The 23,333-nt window shown below is 42.2% G+C and overlaps 4 protein-coding genes across 24 annotated transcripts in view; 3 read left to right on the forward strand and 1 right to left on the reverse strand.

The window, feature by feature from the left end:
- CCPG1 (cell cycle progression 1) overlaps nucleotides 1–4,037 on the forward strand; it is a 27,380-nt gene extending 23,343 nt beyond the window's left edge. For all 11 annotated transcript variants that reach the window (XM_075431535.1, XM_075431545.1, XM_075431539.1 and 8 more), the window contains one exon: nucleotides 652–4,037. In XM_075431535.1, coding sequence (XP_075287650.1) covers nucleotides 652–829 — 178 coding nt within the window. In that variant the 3' untranslated portion in view covers nucleotides 830–4,037. The remainder of the gene's footprint in view (nucleotides 1–651) is intronic.
- On the reverse strand, nucleotides 1,387–10,872 carry PIGB (phosphatidylinositol glycan anchor biosynthesis class B). Its single transcript, XM_075431546.1, has 12 exons — nucleotides 10,439–10,872; nucleotides 10,211–10,346; nucleotides 9,875–9,992; nucleotides 9,139–9,243; nucleotides 8,856–8,986; nucleotides 8,114–8,254; nucleotides 7,640–7,691; nucleotides 7,000–7,211; nucleotides 5,852–5,916; nucleotides 3,409–3,619; nucleotides 2,458–2,638; nucleotides 1,387–1,876 (listed from the first exon to the last, which is right to left on the reverse strand). Exons 1-12 carry the CDS (start codon nucleotides 10,818–10,820, stop codon nucleotides 1,745–1,747), a joined length of 1,866 nt encoding a protein of 621 aa, XP_075287661.1. The 5' UTR covers nucleotides 10,821–10,872; the 3' UTR covers nucleotides 1,387–1,744.
- RAB27A (RAB27A, member RAS oncogene family) overlaps nucleotides 10,613–23,333 on the forward strand; it is a 37,111-nt gene continuing 24,390 nt past the window's right edge. For 5 of the 11 annotated variants that reach the window (XM_075431549.1, XM_075431547.1, XM_075431550.1 and 2 more), the window contains exon 1: nucleotides 12,382–12,570. The gene's annotated coding sequence lies outside the window, so the exon portion shown is untranslated. Of the gene's footprint in view, nucleotides 10,668–12,380; nucleotides 12,571–12,877; nucleotides 13,016–23,333 lie in introns of those variants that run through there. The other 6 variants (XM_075431548.1, XM_075431555.1, XM_075431557.1 and 3 more) reach the window with 3 other exon arrangements.
- Nucleotides 10,674–11,371, forward strand: LOC142362551 (protein PIGBOS1-like). The gene has a single exon (XM_075431558.1). It carries the CDS (start codon nucleotides 10,819–10,821, stop codon nucleotides 10,981–10,983), a length of 165 nt encoding a protein of 54 aa, XP_075287673.1. The 5' UTR covers nucleotides 10,674–10,818; the 3' UTR covers nucleotides 10,984–11,371.

Below are 23,333 nucleotides of genomic sequence, written 5' to 3' on the forward strand. Positions count from 1 at the left end.
AATTTCAAATTCATTTACTGGTAGTATTATACAGAAGTTTCTAGGAGGAAGAAAACAGCCTTAACTCAGGTTAAGAGAAGGCTAGAGGCGCTAGTCGTATGATAACAGCGTGTAGTGTAATGGGACTGTTTGCATCAAAACCTGCGACAGGTGAGCAACGGTGTTTTGTCAGTGCCTCCTCTCTGTATAGATGTACTGACTGTACATGAAAACCTCTGAAGTGCCGATCTTTATGCAAAGCATGCTTTCCTAAGGGTCTGTGAAATTTTCACTATTTTTATAGAGGAGAATGTAATAGAATAACTGAAAAATAGATTGAGACCTCACTCAGGCATCACAGTAGGGATAATCAAACAGCTGTTCATCGGGCTTTATTCTAAAAAGAACTTTGGGCAACCAGCTGCAGAGTATTTTTATTTTTAGAAAGGATTTATTTCACATATACCAACTTACTGATGATCCAAACGAAAAAAATAAACCTCACCCTCATTTTGCTTACAAGAGAAAGGACTACTTTTTAATACTATTTTGTTTTCTTTTCAGTCAACCTCAGCATGTTAAAAGCTGTTCTTGACAATGTAAATGTGTTTCAAAATGCTTTGAGAGATGCTTTCATAAGAGTAGTAATAAGCTTTTCTTTACTCCTTGCAGTCGACCTAAAAGGCCTTTTACACAAACTGAAAATTCCAGACATGAAAAACAAGCTCAGAAGTACCACCACCGTAATAAAAGAGAAGGTAAATGGCATAAACATGGACGCAGTAATGGAAGACACATGGCAAATCTTGAAATAGAATTGGGGCAATTACCCTTTGATCCAAAATATTGAGTAATTTATGGTAAAAATAAGATTAGAATTAATAATTCACATCCTCTCCAGAAACTAACTGTTTCTCCACAAAGCATCAAGATGCAAGTTTTTTCTCTAAACAATTTGATTTTTACACATTTTTGTTAAAAGGCAGAATTCAAGCTTTCTAATTTGCATATTCTGTACTGTTGCTTTAACTGTTCTTTGGAAGTGATGATAGTTTGGGTGCAAGCAGTATTGTTGCAGAAACTAGGCATGCCATGACCTGTGTATGAAAAATATGCTTAATTGCATTCCATTAGTGTAGTTCAAGTTTGAGTCATGCGTAATGTACCAATAATTAACTCAGATGTTTGATATACTAACTTCATCTCATCCTTCAAAAAATAGGTCTACATTATGGTAATGTATTTGTTAGTGTTTTGTAATCTTATACTTGCTTCTTGTCTTTGGGGGGGTTCAAGAGCCTGTTGAATTGTGAAGAATTTGCTGTGCTGCATTCTAATCAGCTTGCTGATTTAAGCACTTTAAATGTCTTGCATATCTGCATACTGTAGAAGAAAAATAAAGAGACATTGTGGGTAAAAGTCTTTATTTATAAACAAACCTAGCCTAGCTGTGCAGTTCTATAAAAATGGTCCAGTCTTGTCTAATTTCTTATTAAGTAGTCATATGGTAACTTTGGTCTTCCTGTTGTTTTCTAGTGTTGTAAGGTAGGTCAACACCCCCACCCAGCCATACTGCTACTGAAGTTGCCCTCAGGAAGAGGTTCATGTGTTTCCACACAACCAGTGGCTGCCTAATCAGACTTCCCCGTTTGACTTACCCGGTTTCAGACTCGCTACTCTCTCCCTTCTGCAGTACAAGATCTTCCAAGCATAGTACTGCTGTGCAAAACTGATCTCATTAGGTCTTAAGTCTAGAAACTGATCTTCAGGTATGATTCATTTCAGGTTTTCTCCTGTAGACATAGATGTGGCTTCCAACTCGTCCTTGAGGTACATGAGTGTGAAAGACAGTGGCCGTTTTCTCGTAGCCTCTTAAAGCCAGAAATGATGATATTTCCTGTAAATGAACATAGATTAGTTTCCACAGTCAGAAAGTGTAATCGGGAGCATCAGAACAGTATTCCAAAGTTTTCTGAAAACCATCAATTCAACTGTCCCCTGGAAGTTTTATCCTTTATTATAGGAAAGACTGCTAGAGAAAGTGGTACCTATCCTGTTTGATCCTGTCTGGAGTGGATATTCACCAGACACTGTTGGAGCACATGGACTTCATAAAAGAATTGAGGGGGAAAAGGTACTCTGGTTGCAGGCATTCTTGTTTATCACTGTTGCTTACTGAAGTGTATGGTTCTGGGAACAGACCACACATTTGTTTTAATATGGCTTGAGGGGAATTCCATAAAACATTATTTTATGGCGTGTAGAATTTGCACAGAGGAGAGGGCATACATGAATGTGAAGTATATCTCAATGGAATGGTATCTATACTGTGTTATGGACTAGAGGCTTCAATTTTCATTTAAGCTGTTTTAAAAAGTTGCGGACAACAATTTTCAGAAATCTTAACTATAACTCTCCCTTAATTTATTTTGTAACTTGACCTCAAAACTAGGGTATTTCATCTTTCAGTTACCATACCTGTTCTAGCACACTGAAGAAGATCAAGTGACTGGGTAATAATGTATCATTGTAGAACTCCTTAGTAAGCCAGCCAAGTGGATCAGAGTAAAATACATCTGCTTCATCAATATAGCTCTCATTTCCAGTTAGGTCTGGGGGACACTGAAGGAATCTCATTTTTATAGGACAGTGGACATGACTAGGGAGAAAAACAAAGGAAATACTTCAGGGTAAACTATCCATTATCTAAGATTTGAAATGACTCGCCACGTAAAAGATACCTCAGTCAAAACCACAATTGAGTAACTACTTTTTCCCCCTCCAGAGTCACATTTTCTTCCCTTCTGTACTTCATATAAAAGCAAAAGTAGAACAAGTGGATTTGACTCCAAACTGCTGTGACTATGTTGTTAGCAGTTCACAGAAAGCAGACTTATCTTAATAAAAATACCATCTGTGTAACATCAGTTTCTTAAAAAGGTACTTTTCCCTACCAGCTTCACTGTTTATATCTGCTTCAACGTTTTGTTTACATGCCAGGACCTACTGCAAACTTTTTGGAATAGTGACTTCACTCATTGTATGTTGTAATTACATTTCTTTACTCTCTAGCAGTGGAGTAAAGGTAAAACTAATACATTTTGACTATAACAGTTAAGTCTTTAGTTTTACTACAAAAGTTACCATAATGAAGCAGTGTGAATTACTTTCAGAAGTCATTAAGACTTACTGTGTACCCTCATACAAAGCTATTTTACAAAAACTGAATAAAGCTTAGATGCTGAATTTTATTCTAAGCATTTAGCTTATTCCCCCTATTCATTCTGTATTAACGATGAAAAATCAGAACTCTTCCTGTATACATTTTATCCATCTCAATTTATTAAGTTTAGGGAGAAAAAAAAATAATCTTAATTTCTCGTTAAGTGTTTTGGTTTTAACGTAATACACTGTTAACTATTTTAATACCTGTAAAATGGAGTAGAGTGGCACGGCATCATGAAGAAGACAAAAGCTTGTGACTGGTAAGAGGTATTGCAGAGTTGCTGTATGTGATTCATAACATCAAGGGAGCCTCGCTGGTGAATCAATCCTGTATACAGGGCTGGGAGTAAGTTTGATAAAAGCAGGAAACTTGCTGCAGATTTCTTCCATGCTTTCAGGTGTTTCAAAGAATATCCTAGAGAAACATTTGAGTAAGTCTGACATAAACAGATACTAACAGTTCCACACAGTACTTTTGAAAGTGCCATAACTTTACTACAAAATCTGTACTCAGTTGATCACAATATCTTGCTTTGAGGTATTTTAATAGAGTAGTTTTTCAGTTGTTACTCTTTAAATGGAAATTCAAAGGTTAGACTTTGCCCATATTAACTCTTTGCTTAACATTTACACTGTTAAATCCCATACTTGTCTTTTGAAGTACAGAAGTAGAATTTCAAAGCCAATGCTTTGTCTCTTTAGAGCTTGCTTAATTTCTTGTGGGGGAAGAAATAATCCATTCAGTAGTTTGGGTGAATGATGTACTTATTGATGTGTTCTGATTCACACATGTCCAAGAAGAGGTAGAATAAATGCTAACTATGTGTGCTCTGGTATGGCTGTGGTATTCTTTCTCCAACATGCTGAAAGCTACAGCATTCCCTTATTAATTTTTGAGCTAGTATCGTTGGAAAAGCTTACTCATCCATCTTTTCCCATCTCCCATCCCTGCTTTTCTTGAATGAGCTAGTAATATGAAGGGACATTTCTCCTGGTGGGAGGGAGGCAGCTCTATAAACCTGTTTCTCACAACTACAACTTAGATGAACCTGGCACAGAAGACAGCTTCATGTTGCAACCAGTCAGGAAACCCTTATGAAGTCATGCGCTTGTCAGTATTAGGAGATAAAAATATTTGATGCAGCCTACTTCTGTGACCACCTTTGTTGAATCACAAGAAACAAGTTAGAATAGGCCTGTTTCATACATCAGTAAGAAGTTAAATTAGTCTTCAGCTGGTCTGTTCTGACAAATTGCAGATCTTTATCTCAGATGAAAACAAAGTCTACTAATTAGCCTGTGGTTTAAACAGGAGTGGAAACATTCTATTACAGGCTTTTTTTACTGCTTTTGTGAAATGCTCTTAGCTTACCTTTAAGTGTGCTTGGAAACGACTTTGAAATTCATGTGGGGTTTTTTTAAAATTTATTTATAATGTTTTGAGCAATCGAAAGACCTCTTTGTAAATACTGAATTATCAGAAATAACTTTCATCATTTTTTACTTTTTCTGAAGTATCCAAACAGATGATAATTAACTCTTGATAAATTGAGATGACCTCATTGCCCTATAGACAGGACAGTTAAAAGAGATATTAATAAAAAATAGTGGTCTGATTGGAATTTTTCTGTATGTGAGGTAGAACTGGTTCATCTTAAATCTGCTGTTGAACTAAGCCAAGATTTACTACATATTTGATCTCATCACAGAGCAAAAATACTGAAATAAGATTTACTTTTGTTTAGACTGGCAAAACAGGTTACAGATAATTACAGTTTTCATTGATTCATCTGTTTTGAACTTGTATTTAAACTAAAGCTATACGGCTTCATGGTCTGAAAGTTTTAATCTTTACTTTGTAACTTTTGCAGCATACTAGACTTTACCTCATGATTTTACTTTTCCTATAGATACACTAGTGTAGTTAATACCCAATTTTGTAAAATATAAAATACTTCCTATTAGGCTCTTTTCTGTGTTTAAAAGAAAAAAAGAAGTCCACAAAATAGGAAAAAAGACAAAGTTTCTGTTGAAGTATCAGAAAAATCTTAGCAAAAGCAGTTTTTAAGTTAACCACATTAGTTTAGGGACCTTACTCCTGTTATAACAAAATCGCCTTACTATGCCTGAAGGAAAAAGCTATCACGTTAACTGCTCTAAAACTTCTGTGGGAAGCAGCTGCCAGCTGGTGGGTGGTCATGAGCAGACAGAAAGCTAGCATCATCTAGTGACACACTTGAATCTAGAAAAGGATAATTTTAGGTTTTTAATACTTTGGGGTTTTTGTTGCATACTCAAAGGCATTTGTCAGGCATATTTGAGAGAAGCCGGTAGAAAAATACTACAAAGGAGCAAAGGAACAAAATGCAGTGTAAGGGTGGCAGTACTAAAAAGTTAGGAGTCACTGAGGCAATTTTTGTGGTTTTTGCAGGAAGTACTTTTATCCATGCTAAGGATTCTCCATCTGTATTTCAGTCACTAGCTGTTCCTCATCCTCCCCCTGCTTCCCCCCCCCCCCCCCCATCTGTAAGAAAAGGTTAGGCTAGTTCTAGGAATTCTTTGTCAAATACCTACACTGAATATTAAAACAGTCTATCTAAAAATTACATACATGGAAGGCTGCAAGACATTTGAAACCAATGCTTACCACAAAAAAACATGCAAAATGGCAGTACTGGATAAATGAACCTGAATTCTTTATGGCTCAGCATGCTGCAATAAAACAGATATAATATTACAGTGAGAAAGTTAAATGCATCAGTTCTGTTGACAAAATATGTTTTAGAGCATGGAGGACTGGAAGAAAAGCATCTGCATGTACTAAAAATCTTTTGGCATTGAAGGAGTTCAGAGCAAAAATTCAAATTGTTACTCTGTAAGAACATAATGAGTACATTCAAATTAAGATTATTTGGTCGGTTTAAACCAAGCACTAATAAAAGTACCTGGCTACTACTCTAGCACTTAAGTGGTCTGATTCTATGACTACTAGATGTAATTTAGCTAGTACTTCACCAATTTGCTTTCTGTAATAAAACGCAGTAAAAAGTGTGGATGGTAGGCTGAGATTGAAGTACACATTTGTATCTAACAAAGTAACATTCACCTCTGCTGATACAACTTTACACAATTTCCCATGCCAACTTTGGGGGCTTTTTTGGGGCTTCCTTCAAGACTTGTGTCATGGGAACCAAACAGGTTCTTACAAGACTAAGGGAGATTAAAAAAAGCCTAAAACCAATACAGCCACTTCTGGTTCGGAGTTGGACTGAAAGAAAAGATGGTGTTTGTGGCCTTCCTACTGTTTTGCTGTATTCTGTTGCTACTGTAGTCTAATACCATTTATTACTTAGTATTTATTAATTTGCCATCTCTTTTCTTGTCTGAAAGTGTCTCTTGTTTAATCTACAGTTAATTCTAATGCTTTAGAAACAGCTTATCTTTTCTTCTACTTACCAACTTAAACAGGCATCTATTAAACACAGTTTTCTAACTAGTTCTGTTGCTGAAACACCTGTTAGGCAAATTGTTTTTTTTCATTTTGCATTGAATTTCATGCTGAATTATTTTATTCTTTAAGGGTCTAATTGATTCCAAAAATACATGTTTGATAACAATATACGAAGTAGTACATAACGTTCTAGAAACTCTTGTATAATTGACTGTATTTCTTGGAGTATTTTAAAGTCTTCTATCACTTAACTGGAATAACGTGCTTTTTTGTTCTAGAGAGGACATGAGCTTTGAAAAGAACACAACCAGTAAACGATAGTAGTTAGACTTAGGAGAAATTACCTGTATACCACCACTGTCCAAATCACTGCCATTAGAAAGATGCGATACCTTTTTGGTGCCAGCACACAGCCATGAATAAAGAAAGGCAGATGGGTACCCAAGATGACTGGTAGTCCCTGAGTGAAGTACCAGTGCCAAGGATGAGATCCATAAAATGTTCCCAAATTCTGCAGCCCGTTGAATTTCAAGAAGTTCAGCTGAACCAGTACCCACTAGGAGATTTAGGGGAGGGAGGGGCGGAATTAAATACAAACCCAAAGTGAAAACCAGCAGCTAAGTTGAATTACAGAGTCATCACTGGCCTTAAATGATAACGGCATTTTCATTCATGCTTATGTGTTTTTTTTCTACTAAGACTTGTCACAGACTTCCTATACTTAGCAATTAAACACAGAAGCGTGTAAGTTTTGTAGTTTGTCGATAATGATTTATTGAGAGCTGAGCATACTGATTTTAAGTAACAGTCTGTCATTTAAAATAACTGAGAAGTCAGTGTTTACAGGTTTATGGCTTAGGATATATTTAGAGATCATAAGACAGTCACAGAAATAACAGAAGTTAGAGAAGTCTGAAACATCTGTCCATGTTAAAATGCTAAAACTCAACCTTTTTCGTATAAATCAAGTTTAAAACAACTTACCTCACCAAAAAACACACGGTCAATTATTAAAGAGGCTCCTACTGTGACCAATCTGCAAAAACAGAAAGTTGGTTGCACTGATATTGCCTGAATTGCTTTTGTATCAGATTCTACTCTTCTCCAAATAGCTTTTAAAACTCCCTGAATAGTTATTCCTAATCTTCTTTGAGATTATCCATACTCCTGGCCATTTTACAGTGGCCAGTTGCCATTGCCCAATATCCTTGTCGCAGTCTCAGATTAAGCTGGAACGCTGTTAGTGTCTCATCCTCATGAAATCTCTCCTAGTGCTTTTTTGCAGCATATACATTAAAGGAAGTATGCCCCTTCTTTAAACTTTTGCAGAAGGACTCTATTTTTTTCCTTGTTTTTTTACATGAAATCAGCTTTTTTGCATTGTCTGCCTTTGCAGTGATAAAATCAATCTTAGAGATATAGCTGTGCACAGTCATAGTTTAAATTCAGAAAACTTACCCAACTGGAATGCAGTTGTGTAGGATAAGGTCTGCTTTCCTCTGTTCTTGCAAAAAATGAGTGAAGACCAAAGGTATCCATGGGATAACAGCGGTGGGACGAATAACAATTGCAAGTGCTATCAAAGCTAAATATTTGCAACTAGAATGAGGGAATATAAGAAAAACAAAAGTTTATCAAAATGTTTGATCAATTCTTTTGCAAACAGTGACATTTCAACAGTTTAAATACTGTCATGTGTCTGACCAAGTTTTTCATACTGCAGATAACTGATTCTCTCAGTGCGGATACTCTTTTGCTTGGAAGGCTGCCAACTATGTAATTGCTTTATTAGCAATGGAGTTGCTATCTAGAAACACATACTTGCTTTAAAATAGATAGCTGGTAAAGAAAGTTGTGACCACAAATTCATCTATGTTTGAACCCAAACAAGCTTCTGTCATCTTTTCTCAAGTTACCACAAATTCCGGTCCTTCAAAGCTTAAATTAAAGTTTCCCATGAAGTGATACTTTGTGTAAGGCAACTGGAGATATATACCAGCTATATCCCATCTTCAAAAAAAATGTGAGCGGAAGTAACACAGTTGCTGTTCCTTCCATGATCTAGAGCTCTTGCTACAGGAACGAGGTGGTTTTGGTTGCCTTACATTTTAAGATAAAAGCTAGCATTTTAAACAGTATCAGTAGATTGGTGTTATCCCAAGCCAAAAATTATCAGTACTGTCAGTAGAAAGCTTCTCACCTGCTGCCCATCTTGGAACCTTTTATCGGATAGTAGGAAAGCGCAAAAATGGTAAGAAGAGTTTCCATGGTGTTTGTTAGAGTTCTGGTACAGCAATACCATGTAAACCAGGAACAGAGCTGGCAGAAGTACTGAAAATAATTACAAACAGCAGGATGCACGGGGAGAAATGTTAAATTCTGTAGTTTTAAATGAAGGTGATAATTCTTCAAGGTGTGACTTACCATTTTGCTCTTGTTTACGCTGCAACAGTGTTTATTAACATACATAGGCTGAGACTCACCACGCACTTTGCTGTTTCTGCATTTTCAAGGTGTCGCACTAATGAGTAAAGCTTCACGTCAGCAAAAGCTGCCAGCACTGCCTGTGCAAGTCTAGGGACCCATATCTATGCAAGCAGAGAGAAAATTTTATTTGCAACAAGCCTGTTAAATTCCAGGTTCAAGGAGAGGACTACTAAATTAGTGAATGACTGTTTAGACATGAAAAGAGTAAGTGAATTAGTGAATATTCGCTATAGCTTTTTACGAATTAAAAAAAAATAGTAAGGTGCTTCAATAAGACTAGTATTTCTGCCAAAACAAAGAAAATCTCCAGTTAACTGAAAGTGTTCAGAAATTGAGAGTAGAATTCTTTGCTGTTCATCTCCAATAGAAGTCAAAAGGGGCTGCTGTTACTGAGCCCAGCACAAACATATATTATTAAACACTTTGGAAGACTGAACCACTGAGCAGTTACAATGCAGCAGCAAAGAATATCGGTATGAAACTCAAGGAGCCTGATGGAGGCCAGTTATTGTCCTCTGCAGTCACAGGCATCAGTGCTGTGACTGGAGACCTACGAATGAGTTCTGCACCCACGCGAAACGCTTCGGCGAGGTCTCTGTGCTCAGACATCTCCAACTGCCAGATTCAAGGCTTTGTATTTTACCTGGACAATGATAAACGTTTACTCAATTGAAATACAGTGCTTTTAAACAGAATTTTGGTAGCGGATGTGGGTTTTTTTATTATGCTCACCAGCAGCTGCACGTCATCCTTAGCCAGCAGCTGTAGGGCTTTGTAGATGCTCGCAAAGATCAGCGGGTATGAGTAGCCCCTTAAGCCCTGTGCCCACTCCCAGCTCAGGTAGCCATAACTGTTAGCGTTAAGGACAGATCACGAACGACTGAAAGGAAGGCAGTTTCATTCGAACTGTGTTGTTCTTAGGCTTGTCCGTGGAGGGCCCAGACCAGCGGGGGTTCTGTCACCGGTCAAGCGAACGCCTTCCCCCCGCGGGAACCTCGACCCGCGCGCGAGGCCGCGACCCCCCGGTGACGCAGGGCGGGCAGCGGCCCGGGCGGCGGCCAAGGATATCGGAAGACCAGGCGATGCGCCACCTCCAGCGACTGCCAGTACTCGTCCGGGACGAAGCTGGTCCGCACCAGGAAGCAATTGAGCGTCCGCAGCGCCAGCGCCAGCGCCAGCAGCGGCGCCGGCCCGCCCGCAGCGCCTGCCGGAGGGAACGGAAGGGACGGGCAGGGCAGGGCAGGGCAGGGCGTCCGTTGAGGGCCCCTCCGAGGGCCCCCGCCCCGCCCCGCTTACCGGCGCCTCGCTGCCCGGTGGCTCCGTCGGGGGCGCGGTAGAGCACCGACCGCCGCTTGCGGAGCCGCGCCGCGTCCGGTCTCCGCGCCCGCGCCAGCAGCGCGCCGGCCGCCTCCATCCCCGGGGGCCGGCCTCCGGCGGCGGCGCATGCGCCGCCCCCCCGCCGGCACTTCCTTCCGGTCTCTTTAGCGAGCGGGAGGTTTCCGCTCCCCGGTCTCCCGTCCTTCAGGTGAGGGGCGCCGGGCCTGCTCGGGGCCGCGGGGCGAAGCGCTCCCGCGGCGGGGGCGCCGAGCCTCTCCGCCCCCTCTCCCCGCCGAGGAGCGCGGAGAGGCCGCGGCTCCCCACGTGCGTGTCCGGGCGGGGCAGCGCCGCCTGTCGGCATGCGGGGGCGGCTGCCGCTGCCGCAGGTGGCGCTGGCCGTGGCGCTCGGTGTGGCGAGCGGTCTCTACATCTACCGGCCCATCTTCCGGCCGTCCGGGTCCTCGCAGCCGCCCGAGGACACGGCGGGGCCGCCGGCGGACGCCGCGCCGGAGAAGAGGCCCTGAGGAGTCGCGTGAGCCGCGCCGCCGCCGTTCGTCCCCCGGCACCGCCCGGCAGCGCGGGCCGCCGCGCCTCTTGTCAGAGGAAATGGCGCCCGAGCCCGGCCGGCGTCGGAGCGTTCGTCGCCTGCCGGGAGCATCCCTGCTGCGCAGCCCGGCCCCGCCGGAGCGATTCGCCCTGCCCGCGGGGCTGTGACTGCACACGCGTGTGCCCGGTGTGCGTTGACTTGCGTATGAAATTCTGAACGTTTGAAGGTGTGTCTGCACGTCCAGGTTTAAAGTAACCGCCAGGAAACTGGAAAAGGAACATCACTGTGTACGGTTATGCTTCACGGGGTTTTATTGATTACCTCTGATCTGATCCTCCAAGTGATAAATACCATTTTCACCTGCTTGTCACGGTTTCAGTTCTTAATACTTGATGTTGGGTATGCCGTTGTACTGACGGCTGAGAAGGGAACTGCACCCAGCTTTGGTGTCCACGTTCATACCTGTGTATGTACACACACACATGTACAAACGTACATACATGCATACATACATCCTCCATGCCTGACCGAGCGAGGGGAGGGTGGCTGTTTGATAGGTAAGGTCGCCTGGAAGCCGGGTGGTACCTGGAGAGGTGCTTCGGCGCGTAGCTTGGTAGCACAGCGCTAGTCCTGCAGTAGGCGTGGGACAGCCCGACACGGAGAACAAGCTGAGACTCAGGGAGGCTAGATCAGTCCAAGAGTTTACTAAATCTAAAAAAGAATCCAAAACCTGCAGATCTTGGGAAGAGCTTCTGTCAGATTTTGGTTTTAACACAGAATCTTGTTTGGAAGGAAGAAACCCTTTCTCTGGATGTGCTTTTATTTAACGCCAGTGGCTGGAGGCAGTGGACAGCCTTTACGGACACCGACATGAGAGGACAGCGGTGGCAGGTGGGCTGGGAGACGCAGCTGCATGCGGGACAGATCTAGTTTGGACGTGGGGAAGTGCCAGAGGTCTGCGATGGGCGCCAGCACAGAACTACTGTGGTGACTCCAGCAGCTTCCTTTGCTGCAAGACCGTTATTGAGAAGGCTGTTTTGAAAAGGCGCGACTGAAGCCTAGCAGGCGCTTGCTTTGTAAGCAAAATGGCTGGAGGTTTGTACGTGAAGGTGGAAGCTGATTTTAACAAGCCTAAGGAACGAGGATACCTGAACTGGTGCAGGCAGAAAGGGTCGCTGATGGGAGCGAGCTTGCGACTCCGCTCGCTGGATGCCGGGGACCCCTGGGCTCGGAGTGGGCTTGCCGAGCGCGGGGAGGCGGCGAGCGGGCAGCAGGGCAGCCCCTGGCACCGCGCCTCCCGCTGCCGCCGCCGCTGCGCCCCGCGCCGAGCCCTGTCAGGCGGCGCGCGCCCTGCAGCGGGGCGGGGGCCGCTCGGTGGATCGCGGGGCGAGCAGGGGGCGGTGGCGCTTCCCGCGGGCCGGGAGGGGCCGTGCCCGCCCCCAGCTCTGGCCTCACGGGAAGTGATGTTGCCTTGACGGGAAAGGCACGCTTGCAGCCCAAAAAAAGGGCAGGTGCGGAGGGACGCGGCGCTGCGAGAGCCCCGGCGGCCGGGGGAGGCGAGCAGGTAGGGGGGCGGCGGGCCGGGCTGAGGGGCGGCGGGGCGCGGGCTCTGGCCGCCCGGGCGGCTTCCGAGTGGGCTGCGGAGGAACGCCTGCGCCGCGGCAGGAGTTAATAAATAACCTGGGGACGAGCGTTTTGGGTAGGGGACGCGAAACACCGAGGGGAAAGGTGGTTTTCTGCGCTGCGGAGCGCGGGGCTCTGCCGACACTGCCGCGGCCCCCGGCCGAGCGCCGTGGGGGGTGAAGGAGGGGGCCTGGGGGTGAAGGAGGGGCCTGGGGGCTCGGTCTGAGGGCTCGGCCTTCGCCTGCCCTGCGCTCGCTCGGCCTCACGGCGGCACGAGGAATCCCTGCCAGGCCCTCACCTGCAGGTTTCCCATAGCTCGAGACGTGCATTTCGGCTGTAAATTCGTCCTAAATTCATCAGAAAAACATATTGGTTTTTCCAGCTCTGTAAGTAACTAGGTTATATTAATACATAAGTAGTAGGTTTGGGGTTTTTTTATGGTGCTAGCAAAGTATAAAGGGCATGCCTAGAACTGTCAGAAACACCCAACTTCAATTTTTATCTCGCCTTAGAGATGCATCAGGTGTATTTTGAGCTTTCTGATTGCGTGACTCCTCAGACACTTTCCCCCATGACTGGTGCTTATGAGTTTTTCGTCAGGGTAACACAAAGGCGTGTTTGGAGTTAGGAGTTCTGGGAGGTCTTGCTGGCAAGGTGATGTTTCTCTATACTCACAGTTTTTGTTGAAACTCTACAAAATGTTTATTGATTTCTGCACATTATTTGCATCAGCAGTACTAATCAGTTTCTTAAATCTATTCTGTCTGCTTTTTCTTGGAAATTTATTCTTACCTAGACTTGTCTTCTCAGCCTTTGTTTCTTTCCATAGAATTACACTACCTTTGTGACTGTTCTAAGTATTTTCCAGCCAGGGAAAAGCATATAATACAATATGCATTTCAAACGTTGATGTGTAATTGTAGGAATAGTATTTGTGATGCTAAACGGATGTCTCAGAAGCATGGGTAAAAAGATGGAAGAAAGAACAGCATGTTCCTGTGTTTCTAGTTCATAGTTCTAATTTTAAATCTACTTAATGCCTTGCACAAAGGAGTTCTGGGTGGGGACAATGTGCTGCAACTTGCGCTATTTTATTTTTACAGTTAATAAAATTTTTCATCTGCAACCAGATATCTAAAATCAGACTGTAAGTTTGTTTTCATCACTATCATGAAACATGGGAACACAATATTTTATCACTTGACTACACATTTCCTTTTCTTTCAAAGAGAAGATTGGTGAGATAAAAGAATTTTAAAGTAGCTTTTCGCATTTACAGAAACAACTATTATGAGCAGTAATCCTTGTGTATCTTCTTGGGATTCTTGGTTGTTCTGTCGCTGCCAGGTATCTGCTGTGCTGGCATAATGACCACTGATTAGTCTGTCAGTTTTCAGCATAACCCTGGACCTGCAGATCAACGCCATTACTAAGAGCAGCCTATCAAAGTCAACAGAGGGCTAGTGAGAATTTAATTTAGAAACAGGCAAAAATGGCACCAGAGAAGGAATATAAGGAACGAAAACTCTTTTTCCCCTGTTAATGTCTCAGCAAATAATTATAATAAGGTGCTTTTAAAATGTATTAAACTTATTATTTAAACAATTAATCGTCAAATACTCTCTTCTCTGTTAAAGCTGCATTACTATACTTCACTGCACCTGTGATCTGATCCTGCAGATAGTTAAGTTTGTTCTTCAGTAGTTTCAAAGGGTTACTTACGTGTTTATAGCCAAGCATTTGCTGGGCTGGGGATGTCAAGGGCTCAAGGACTTGCTTTCACTCCTCTTGTCTTACAGATACCACTCATGCTGAAGATACAATCATGTTTACGGAACGACTTCGAATGTAGCTGAAAAGTTGTTAAAGTACAGCATGGTTTAAGAAATACTTCTCTGAAACGCAGCTTTTTGTAGCAGAAACACGCGTTTTTTTCTATTTATACAAGTATATTCCCAACCAGTCTTTCTCGGGGAATAGCGTCTGGTTATGAGATTTCTTTTTCGCATTTCTTTTTTGGTCTTCTTAGTCTGAAAACTGCATCTCTTGTCAGGAGGCAGGACTAACTTGAACCACATTAGATCAGCTGAGATCACACCATTTTATCTCCAGTGGAGGTAATGCCATAGTGAATGAGAAGTCCTAGTCCCTAATTTATTTCCTGGAACATCCTTATATTCTTTTGTTTTCATATACAACATACATAATACAACAGAATTTGCTTTTGATTATTGTAATAAGTAGTCTCAAGGTCTGTGATTTAGTTTCTGATCTAATAAGCTTTGAAGATTAAGTCATGGCATATAGATTAAAATATGACATAAAACCAGTATAGTATTTTCCTCTGATGTTGCTGTGGCTTCAGGGGCTTGAAAATACTCTCATATATGTATGACAGTTTTGCATAGTACCGAGCATTGTGTGAATATGTGAAAAGGATTCCACTCACTGCTTGGGAGCTGACGTGACAAGTTCTTCAGTATTTTAAACTACTGCAAGGAAGGAAAAAAGAAAAAAAAAAAAGCAAGTGTCCTTGCTTTTACAGCTCTGAGGATAATATCAAAGTGTAAGCCAATGCAGTGCTGTTTTCCTGAGTTTGCAAACCTATTTCCCATAGCTGTTCCCCTTCTTTATGTCTGATACTTTTACTGATGAGAAATGGATAAGACTGAACCATATTAGATAAAGGCACTTCTGAAAGACGGTATGAAGACTGGTAGTAAGGGAAGGGGCAGGAAGCAGCAATGAAGATACAAGCTTAGCAGGAGTAGTACAGCTTTTCTAGAAATTTATAGTTTGCAGTGGAAGAAGGGAGCTGGTAGATATGTGAACAGTGTCTTTAAATTAAAAGTCAAATTTGTGGGCACTTGCAAATAGTGTTTTGAAAATCACTGTACACTTCTGCAGTGATTCTTTGTGTAAAAGAGGTATGTGAATGAAAGGACTGTAAAGAGCATACCTAACTGAAATATTTTGTATGCAAATAAAACACTAGATGGGTATAAGGACAACTGCTACATAAATCAAGTAGGTGATTCCAGGTTAACTTTGGAGTTTGTGATTGCAGTTTTGCAGCTGGCCATTTTACTGCTTGTGTGTACAGCTATCAGCTGAACAGGTGGTGAAAGGAAGAAGGAATAAATAGCAAAATAGTTAAGTAATGCTCAATATTCAGTTTTTTTCCCTTCAGGTCATGTGAGCTCCATGTGTAGAAGTAATACCTTTTATTAGACCAACTTACGTTGTTGGAAAGGGTAGGTGAGCTTTCAGGTATGTAAGCCCCTTTCAGGTTTGAATTAGAAACAGCAGAATACAAAATAAAATTGAAAACTGATACACGATTTTTATAGTACTTCTGTTAAGCACATTAACCCATGGGGCAGTGTATGTCATTAGGACGTGATGAAGGTTCTCTTGCAGAAGTACTGCTGTTTTAAAGGTATCCTCCCATTTCTAATTAAACACTTCAAAATGGCAGTGCTGTCATGGTAGCTGCTACACAGCCATGAAAGTGAACAGCATATACTGTCTAAAGCCAACCAAGTTTCACTCTGAGGGCCTATCTCATTATTTTCATAACTGCTGGATATTTGGTTTGGTTGTCTTAGCTGCTCGGTCAAAGAACTATAAGGAAAAAAGTTCCTTTATAAACGGAAAAGGAAGAAAACAATTATTTCCAATAACATCCTTGGGGAACAGGAATATTTGGACTAGACTGAAGGCTGCTATTAGTGATAAGGACTAATAGACCTGTTGGGTAGGAGGAAAAGACAAGTTGATTAATTTTTATGATAAAAAATTACAAGTTTTATGGTTTTCTTGTGTGTCTCTGCCGGTCTTGGAAGTATAATGTGTCATATTAGTAGTTGCTGAAGAAAATCACATTCCTTCTGCAAATCCCTGCTGATAACTGCATGACTCACACAGAGTGTGATGCATTTTGGAAACTTTAGGATATCACTCAAAGCTAGCAGTTGTAGGAGCTGCTTGTGCTGTGAAACTGTTTTATGTAAGGTTTGCGTGAGAGATGAATTGCTGTTATAGTTACTGCCAATGGCTAGTGCTTTCCATGTCATCTTTGAAGCCTAGCTAACATTCAGAATGTGGATTATAGCAAAAAGTAGGATGGAGGCGGTTTTTTTGTGTGTGTTTGTGGTTGTGGTTTTTTTTTTTTGTAATTGCAGATGTTAATCATCATTCCCCTCCCCATACTTGTTTGGTACCAAACTTCGTGCATGACTGAATGTGACCCAAAACACAGGTATCGGGTTAGGTTTCTAGCCCTGCTGTTATCATCCACTTGCAACAGAGTGTTTCTCATCCAGCACTTTAAGATCCTGTGCATGTGACGGCATATGCTTCACTGACTTTCTCCTCTAACGATGATTCAACTTGACAGGTCTTTTCTGTTAGGACACGAACTGTCTGGCTATACTTAATTTTCCCATATTCTTTCTTGCATTAGAATGGTGTCAGGATAGACATCTCTGCACAGAGATGGCGTCATCCAAGTTTGAAGACAGTACTGTCTGAATGTGATGGTATTTCTTCTGAATTTGATAGCAAAACTCTCATAATTTTAAGTTTGGATAAATGTAGCCCTGAGTTGGAGTTGTTAAAGTAGTAGTTTTTTTTTATGTTCTTTAGCTATGAAGTAGAATAAGTGATATAAGTCTTTATTTGATAGTTTTCTAGAATTCTAGAATTGGATATAGCACCAAATGTACAGGATGGGGTCTGCGATCCTGCTGTGTGTCAGTAGAAGCTGAAGAGCAGGCTTTGGAAGACCTATGAAAAGAATGTGCTGTAAAAGCAGAATCATGCTTTTTAGTAGGTTTAAAACCAAAACAAAACACAAAACCCCCAAAATTTGAACTGCTAATGCAGTGAAGCTCAACTAGTTTTTCTGTTAACTTTTTATTTTTAATAATAGAAGTGTGTAAATTTAATTTGCTTTTAAATAGGAAATGTCTTTAAATGCAGATTGAAAGTAAGTGTAAAATTGAATGATTGTCACAGTATGTGCTGCGGCTAGGATGGAGCAGTGCATGTGCAACTTGGCCAGCTAGTGGGTGCCCCTTACAGAACTGAAAAACTGTAACTGCCAGCTTCCAGTGGAGGTGTGCATCTGACCTTTCCTTTATCCAGCTGCCAATTTTTCACGAAGTGTATAGGAACTTCATATATTGGTGGCTTCTTCCTCTCTGTGAAGGAGAGCTAAAACTGATCAACAGGTTCAAATGTCTGGAGAGAATCACAGAATGGTGGGGGTTGGGAGGGACCTCTGTGGGTCATCTAGTCCAGCCCCCCTGCTGAAGCAGGGTCACCTACAGCAGGCTGCACAAGACCTTGTCCAAGCAGGTCTTGAATACCTCCAGAGTAGGAGACTCCGCAAACTCCCTGGGCAACCTGTTCCAGTGCTCTGTCACCCTCAGAGTGAAGAAGTTCTTCCTCATGTTCAGACGGAACTTCCTATTCTTCAGTTTGTGCCTGTTGTCTATTGTCCTGTCGCTGGGCACCACTGAAAAGAGTTTGGCCCCATCCTCTTGACACCCACCCTTAAGATATTTGTAGGCATTTGTAAGGTCCCCTCTCAGCCTTCTCTTCTTCAGGCTAAACAAGCCCAGCTCCCTCAGCCTCTCCTTGTAGGGGAGATGCTCCAGTCCCCTCACCATCCTCGTAGCCCTCCGCTGGACTCTCTCCAGTAGCTCTTCATCTTTCTTGACCTGGGGAGCCCAGAACTGGACACAGTACTCCAGATGGGGCCTCACTAGAGCCGAGTAGAGGGGAAGGAGAACCTCCCTCGACTTGCTGGCCATATTCCTCTTAATGCATCCCAGGATCCCACTGGCCTTCCACTGGCCTTCTTGGCAGCCAGGGCACACTGCTGGCTCATGGTCAACCTGTTGTCCACCAGCACTCCCAGGTCCCTCTCCACAGAGCTACACTGCAGCAGTCTGCCCCAAGCCTGTACTGGTGCATGGGGTTGTTCCTGCCCAGGTGCAGGACCCTGCACTTGCCCTTGCTGTATTTCATCAGGTTCCTCTGCTTCCAGCTCTCCAGCATGTCCAGGTCACACTGAATGGCAGCACAGCCTTCTGGTGTATCAGCCACTCCTCCCAGTTTTGTGTCATCCGCAAACTTGCTGAGGGTACACTCTAACTCTTCACCAAGGTCATTGATGAAGAAGTTGAACAAGACTGGGCCCAGTACTGACCCCTGGGGAACACCGCTAGTTACCGGCCTCCAACTAGACTCAGTGCCGCTGATGACAACCCTGTGAGCTCTGCTATTCAGCCAGTTCTCAATCCACCTCACTGACCACTCATCCAGCCCATGCTTCCTGAGCTTCCCTAGGAGGATGTAATGGGAGACAGTGTCAAAAGCCTTGCTGAAGTTGAGGTAGACAACAGCCACTGCTCTCCCCTCCTCTACCCAGAGAAGGTGGAAGGCTGTGTTTCCTTAGCAAACCAGACTAAGAGGCATGTCCTCATTTCAGCTTTGCTTTTTGCATTGCAAATTTGGAGCTTTGCTCCAAGAAGTCCTTATTGCATTTGCAATATCCAGTGTGCTGTCCTGAACCTTAGGGAATTTTTCTTCTGCCTGGCATCCTGAGGGATCATGAGGAATGGGAGCAGTAACAGTTTTCATATTTGGGAGTTGCATAAGGGATGGAATAAGGCTGATGGAACTGAAAGACCTACTCTGGTAATGTACTCCAGAATCACCACCTTTACAAGCCCACCCATTCCTCTTGCACTCTGAAGGAAATAAGATCAACCAGTCGGGTTAGTTGTACTTAACTTAGGGACTCACTGAATAAATGTGAGAATGAAGGAGCTCTAATGTTAATGATGTGCATGGTTTAAGAAATGGTGGATGAAGAAAATAGGCATCACAGGTGTTTAGTTAGGTTTCATATGCCTCACTGCATGGAAGATCGGACAATAATATAGGACAAAAGGAATACTTCACTGTAGCTCAGGAGGGACGTACTTCTGTATCTCTCAAATAGTGCAAATAACTAGCCTTCCAATTTTTCCTCCCAAGAGCAAATTTAAAGTATAAAAGACACCGGTGTCAGCTTTTGAGGAGGATGAAGGACCACTTGTCCTATTACGTAGATTTACAAAAGATATAAACAGGTCATCTTGTGCTGGAAGGAAAACCCAGCTGCATCCAAATTGGAACTCTGGTGAGATCAGTTTATCAAGCAAGTGTCTTTTACTTGTCAATGACATATTGGATCAGGTAGTGCAAAGAACAAATGCATATCGATTAAGCTTAAGCATGAATAAAAATATCAAAGCAACTTTCAAAACTGTGTTGATATTGTAGGATTGTAAAACATTAAAAATCCTTTCTAAGGAAGCTGTAGTGCACATGTTCCTTTACATTGGTACAACAGCTTCCTGTAAAGCTACTATGTTTTTCAATTAAAAAAAATACACTTAGTCATCAACCCCTTTAATATGTAGATAAAAATCATTGATCTAAAATGAGATTTGTAACTCTGCAGACTGAAGATGGAGACATCAGATTATTATCGTGCTTTTACAGCTTGTTACCAAAATGCCGGGACGCTTCTATCTGTGTGCATTACTGTTCTAGGTGCTCTCTTGATGCAATCAGGCACCCACTTCACGAGTTTTACAAAATGTGGAACCAACGTAAGTCTTAGAGAAGAGCTGTAGCTTGTTGAGTAATTCATCTGTCTGTAGGTTAATTATTCCTCTTTTAAGTACAGATGATGTAATTTGAATTGTGTGAATGTTGCCAAAATATCATTTCCTACATGCAAAAGATCCAAATTTGTTCATTTCAGTCAAAATGAATAATGTTTGTTCTTTCACTAATTTATTTTATTGCTGTTTTAAATAGAACTTTTTATTCACCATTTCTTGGTGTCTTAACACCTTGTACGTGGACACTATATTTTTTTTCTGTTATTTTCTTTCTAATATTTCAGAGCTGTAATAACAGAGAGAGAACCAGATTCATGAATTAAAATTTTTTTTCTTGCCCTTTTCATTCATAGCTGGAGCAAGCGCCTACGCTCTTGGCTTTGCCTCAGGATAAACTGTGCCTACACTGACAATAACAGAAAGGGATGTGGAGACAGTAAACTTGTAGTTCAACAAAATTGACCAAGTAATTAGATCTGCTGGTTTGGGATACTTTTACTAGTCTTTTCTGAGGTACTAACAGGTTCTTCAAATATAAGCAAATTTTATTTTGGAAAGCAATCTTTTGATGTTTTCCCTTTGAAAAAGATGACAGAGTTTGGTGTAAAGTTTTCCAAAGTGCTGATGCTGAGTACCCAATTACTGGGAGGGATTCCTGTCTTTAGGCACCATGATGTTCCATGAAAACGAAGTTGATGCTTTTAATTTGTCAATTATTTTAGTGTTAACTTTATTCCTGAAGAGATCCTGGTAACTCTTGGAAGTTAGTTGTCTAGAGCCTTTCTTAGAGGGGACTATTTTTAAGAAGATCTTTTCTGTGTAAAATGCCGCTGACCTTAAACATACCAGTACTTGATCTCTTGCAATGCTAAGAGAAAGCTCTGTCGCCATTACTAGAAACTGCCTAGGTTGGCTTATAGTTGAAAGAACAAAACATGGAAGTTTTACTTTAATCAATAGTCTTACTAGATATTTAGCAGATGTGCCTTCTGGGTAGCAGGAAGGCCTGCGTGACCTACTTTCATTCTAATCACTGAAGGGGTATTTGGTGATTTGATGCTGGCAAAGTTCAGCTGTTGCATTTCTGGTGTGAAAGCTGATCTGAGTGTGGGTTGTCTTTTCTTTCTTTTTTTCTTGTAGGGGTATTGCTGAGAGGAAAGCAGAAAAAAAATCAATATAAAGGACTTTGTGTCGTCTTAGTTCTGTGTTGAGGTATTGGCGTGTTACTGCAGTTATGCACTACTGCAGCAGTAAGCAGCAAGCTCATTCACATGACAGCTGGTCAGTTTTCCATTGTGGAGTACCCATCAGCCCCACTATTTTTTTCCAGAGTGTATTTTCATGAGAAGCTGACTTTCTTCCAAGGAAACAACTATAATATTATTCTACAGTTGTAGGAATGTGCCTGTACCAGGCATATATTCATATTTTGCCTATTTACTTTTTTCTCACCTCTCTTTGTAGGATATTTCTTTCACTGTGAAATAATTGCTGTATAGTATATGCTCTGGCTCTTCTTGAAGCTCGCCAGCATATATACAAATCAGTTCATGGGCAGCATGTCCCAGTGGCTGCTTTTCATCCTCTTACATTTTTTTAAGTTTCCTCTTTGATTGCTAGTAGAGGTTTTGTGGCACAGATAACATTTGTGGATGCTAACAAATGACCCTTGGCTGCCTGCTGGTTGGTTTTCATTCCATAGTCTTGTAGGTCATCTGTTTAATACATGTGTGAAAATTGTGGCTGTTGGTAAGGGCATGGTGAGTTTTTAGCGTGTGTTGGAAAAAGCCATTAACTGGTCGGAGTGCTGAAGAGGAGACCTCCAGCAGAACTGGGTAGCTGGGAAATGGGGAGTGTGGAGGCAGTTGCCACTGATGTTAGGCAAGTTCACAACTTTTGGCTTTGAAAACAGATGAGTTGTTCTGGAGCTTTATCTGAAATGGACTGTTGCTAGATCCTCTTCTTCCCCCGTTTCTGTCTCCAGTGGCAGACATCTTAATTCCTGCACAAACCATGGTCAGACAGGTAACAATGCAGCATTTTCTGCTAGAGGAAACTCCTGCTACAGGACAGTTTGGACACTTGCAGCTTGTCTCAAGCATGGAATGTATGAAGGCAAATATTCTGATGCTTGTGATGAATAGTGCTCCACACTGTTCATTGTGTTTGACTCTCCTCAGATTTCCTCCTAAATTCTTAGGACTGTATAGCATAGATTATTTTTACAAGAAGGCCATAAATTCCATGCATTCGGGTCATCTTGTTCATACAACCTGTTCATAAAACTGGTGGGAAGATTTAATAACTAAATAGGTGGCCATTCCTTTGTAGAGCTGGAGCTTCAAAACTACATTTCACAGTGTAAGGACTTCCCTGGTGTAATTTGGATCCCCTGCATAAACGTAGAAAATGTCCAAGCCCTTATAACCCCCAGAGATTTGGGTGGCAGCGAGAGGAAGGCTTACCTTGGGCTGGCTGCAGGGGTTCCTGTTCCAGCTGCTGCTGTGTCGTTTGTGTGTGTTTCCTGCCACCACAGTATGGTTGGCTCAGCTGTTTGTGCAGCATTTGCTGAGATGCTGTAAATGTGTTTATTTAAAAACAGATACTTTAAATAACCAAACATTGATGTCCTCCCAGTTTGTAAACTGGGGCCTTCTGTTTTGGTAGTAACTCTGCAGTTTGAAATCAGTGTAACTTCACCCTCAGAAAATAAGCTTTATTTCAGCTGTACCTTCCTAGCAAAGTCTTAATGTTTTGGATAAAACTTTTTGCTGGAAGGGGGAAGTGAAAATTGGTTGGTATTCCTCACACCAGGTTGGTAAGAGGAAAGTTAACCCTCATTTTGTCCTGAAATCAAAAGCTGAAGTCTGGAAATGATTTATGAATTTCTTTCCCATCAAAGATGGCAAAAATCTTGCTGTGTGGAAGAGCTTGAAGTTTACATCACTGGTTGAGACTTCCAGACAGGCGGTTTGTCTTAAGCATGTGTAGCCACTCCCCACGGCTGTTTGCAACACGG

This window comes from Opisthocomus hoazin, chromosome 10 (genome assembly GCF_030867145.1).
Source record: "Opisthocomus hoazin isolate bOpiHoa1 chromosome 10, bOpiHoa1.hap1, whole genome shotgun sequence".
Lineage (NCBI taxonomy): Eukaryota > Metazoa > Chordata > Aves > Opisthocomiformes > Opisthocomidae > Opisthocomus > Opisthocomus hoazin.